This window comes from Nanorana parkeri, unplaced genomic scaffold (genome assembly GCF_000935625.1).
Source record: "Nanorana parkeri isolate BGI_ZX_2015 unplaced genomic scaffold, ASM93562v1 scaffold2600, whole genome shotgun sequence".
NCBI lineage: Eukaryota > Metazoa > Chordata > Amphibia > Anura > Dicroglossidae > Nanorana > Nanorana parkeri.
Window position 1 is genome coordinate 135,247 of NW_017308868.1, and position 3,748 is coordinate 138,994.

Genomic DNA, 3,748 nt, shown 5'->3' on the forward strand with positions numbered 1-3,748 from the left:
ACAGCCCACCCGAGACCCTGCACAGCCCACCCGAGACCCTGCACAGCCCACCCGAGACCCTGCACAGTCCACCCGAGACCCTGCACAGCCCACCCGAGAGCCCACAGAGCCCTCCTGAGAGCCCACAGAGCCCTCCTGAGAGCCCACAGAGCCCTCCTGAGAGCCTGCAGTGCCCTCATGAGAGCCTGCACAACCTCTGGCAAGCCCGCACAGCCCATTTGCAGTCCTCTATCGCTGGTGGTATTCTGCATTGTTGTGTAATGTATTGCTGAGATTTGTAGTTCATCTACAGCTTGGAGCCAGTGACAGAACTACAGTGACAGAAATGCAAATTGGCTATTCGCTTTGCAAGGTAATTTGCACTTTGCAGGGGAAGTTTCCCCTTGGCTTAATGAATGAGGTGAAGCTCTGCTGACTTATCTCCCAATCATGTGCAAGCCCCTATGCCTCATGTAATACAACAAATCTTTAGTGGATACTATATTTTCAGCCTAGAGTGGGTCAGAATCACTTTAACATTTTAGATGTTTCTTTGTATGTATTTGCATGTTTTTTTTAGATTAAATATTGTTACATATATAAATTGATACATGTTTGGAATTGTTTTGCTTTATATTGGAATCTCCTTAAGGGGGGGAATTTTTTTTCTTTTTCATTGAATATTTATGAAGGAGACACCAAAGAGCTTAATTTAAATATTTAAACATATGCTTAGCCCCCAACCCCATTTGTATACAATACAAAAAATCATGTTTCTCCCTAAAAGTAGATGCAGACTGGAATTGCAGGCTGACGTTAACCCTTTCCCTGCCACTGACATACGGTGGCACACAACTGTTTCCAGCTGGCCATACGTCAGTGGTTTTCACCCTTCTGCTATAAGCTTTTTTTTTTACAGTTTTGCGTTCCTTTGTTTTTTTATCATTTCGCAAAAAGGAGCAATTTAAAATGTACTAATATTTGTTATTTATTAACTCAATACAGTGTTTTGTGTGTGCGTACTGATTTCAGTGTGCTTTTATCGATTTAATTGTATAGTTTTATCAGTTTAATATTGATTTAATAAACATTTGCGCAATTATCGCAAGATCTACAAAATTGGTAGCACCATCTTTTTATTCTACCGGTCCTGTGCTTTCAGGAAATGTATGGTTTGGTTGGTCTTTTACAAACTCTAATAGCAGCAGTGGAAAATTAAAAAAAGTGAAAAATTGCAAAAATTGGTCTGGGCAGCTGAAGTAAAAACCATTACACAGGGCTTAGGAGCGTAAGGGTTAACATGATCTACCAGGACTCCATCAATGAATCAACCAGTTTTAATTGCCCTGGATTATATAATATGTGCATGTTCAAGACTTTACAGTTATCAGTAATCCCCTTTCTCCTTTATTTCCCAAATTTTTTTTAAGCAAGTTAAAAAGTTACTACTTACTACCTTAGACCAATAAGGGCTAGTTCACACCACAAACAGTGCGTTCTGGCCCAAATCGGTGCCGGAATGCACTGGGTCGCATCCTGGCCGCCGTGCGATCAGCCTCATCGGAACACATGGCACATCAATGCCTGCGTTCCGGTCTGGTGCGGTTTAAAAACAATTCTGCACTTGAGTATAAATCTGCACTTGAAAGGGCAAAATAACCATTTGCCTGTTTCTGGTGCACAGAGCGTTAATGTTTGAACAAGAGAAAATTGTGTTTTCTGCATCAACTAGTTGTTTCCAAAATGAGGAGTCTGCATTCTTCAGTAAATCTAATTTTCCTATCTTTGTGTGAAACATAAGACCTTGAAGCTTTCCAGCTAATTTCCTTCTTTGTAGCTGTTCTTTGGTCCATGTTCTTATAATTAGTTTTGTATATGTGTATGTCTTTCTATTGGCTTACATTTCGCTCCTTTCACTGTCCACTGTCCATATAATCTTTTGTTTTAACAATAAACCTTTGAATATAGAGTAAATACACTGTTTTGTGTGCTTCTGTATTCCCAAGTACTTGTCTGAAGGTGGCAGCATGATTGAATCCCAGGAAACCAAAATCGAGTTAAGTCCTACCAGGAGACATGGGTTTATGTTCCACTACTGAGGGTTCAAGTCCACTCAGAGTAACTTTCCCATGGGTTAGAGGCCCATTATTGGGGGTTAGAGTCCCTGCAGTGCAACTTTCCTGAGAAACCCTAACTGCACTCATAACTCTGAGTTTAATCATTTACAGATTGGGTTTTAAAGCCTATAGACATTCACTTACACATTACTGTAGCCATGTGTAAGAAACTGACTTAATTGCTTTAGCAATTTACAAATATACTGCATCCACAGCCATCCCCCTTTGAGGTTCAGACAGAAAAAAATATATACCTGAATGAACTCCAATTCGTATCCAGACGGGCAAACCTGGCAAATGACGTAGTTCAAAAGTTCCCATAAAACTAAGGATATCCAAAGCCATCCTGGATATATCCACTGCATGTCTGTTTCCATTTCGATTTGGAAGACCACTGACCACCATGTAGGCATCTCCTATTGTTTCCACCTAAAAATGTTAGGACAGAAATATTTAAAGTGGCACTAAACTCAAATAAAGAAAAAATCATTTAGATGAATACCTTTATTGTTATCTATTTGTGTCGCTTATAATAGCTTCTGAAAGCACATCCTTAACTACTTGAAGACCAGGTGTTTACACCCCCTTCCTGGCCAGGCCATTTTTTAGTATTCAGCACCGCAGTACTTTGACTGACATTTATTCAGTCATGCAACGCTGTGCGTTATATAAATTACAGAAAATGTAGATTTTTTTTTTTACATTGTTAGGAAACAATTATTATTAACCAATTTTTGGTAAAATATAAAAGACTGGGTCACATTGGGTAAATTGACACCAAACATGTCAAGCTTGAAAATTGCGCACACCTGCGAAATCGCAAAAAACTACCATATCCAAAATTGACCATAGGTGACGGTTTAAAAGCTTTTACTGCTCATTAGTTTGGTGTAATCAGTTATTTATGGCCCTAGAATTATTGCTCTCACTACGACGTTCACGTCGATATGTAACGTGAGGCGTAATGGGCGCAATCAACATTTGCGCACGTATGCACACCCGACGCATGTTTGCATGCGTGTATGTATGGGTGGGGACTTTTTTTTTGTATAATAAGTTTTTATTAAAGAACAGATGAAAAGACATAAACACAAAAGCGGCTCAGGTTATAGGTGGGGACTTTTACAAAAATTAGTTTTTTTATTCTTTTTCATGTGTGACAACTTTTGTTTTGCAACTTTAATTTTTTTTTTCCTATTTTTTTTTTTCACATGGGGACTAAGAAATCCTCTATGTGATAGCTAAAGATGTGACAGGTACTCTTTATGGAGACATCAGGGGTCTCCAAGACCCCTGCCACCTAGGGACCCCCAAAGAAGCTGATGAAGCAGAGATCTGCATCATCAGCCTTTCTCCAGCTTCTGAAGCAGGAGAGTGACACAAGAATGCGGACGTGATGTAATATACATCACTTCCGCATTCTGACACCAGAGAGGAGACTGGAGGGAGACCGTGTACCGATCTCCCTCTGATCCCCTGTCACAGAGGCACCATGCTGGTCCCAGGCTCGCACCAGGAACAGCGGAGTGCGGGACCAGAGGAGGGGGGGGTGCGCACAATCTCATTGTCAGCATCAGGACCTTGTGGTCCATCCCACAAGGCCCATCCTTGTGGGATGGAGTCAGAAGTAAATAAAGGGAAACACATGCGCA

General features: G+C 40.7%; 1 protein-coding gene across 1 annotated transcript in view; it reads right to left on the reverse strand.

The window, feature by feature from the left end:
- LOC108801991 (heat-stable enterotoxin receptor-like) overlaps nucleotides 1-2,521 on the reverse strand; it is a 95,931-nt gene extending 93,410 nt beyond the window's left edge. The window contains exon 1 of the mRNA XM_018573897.1: nucleotides 2,351-2,521. Within this exon, the coding sequence (XP_018429399.1) occupies nucleotides 2,351-2,501 (151 nt within the window). The 5' untranslated portion in view covers nucleotides 2,502-2,521. The remainder of the gene's footprint in view (nucleotides 1-2,350) is intronic.
- Nucleotides 2,522-3,748: the final 1,227 nt, after the last annotated feature.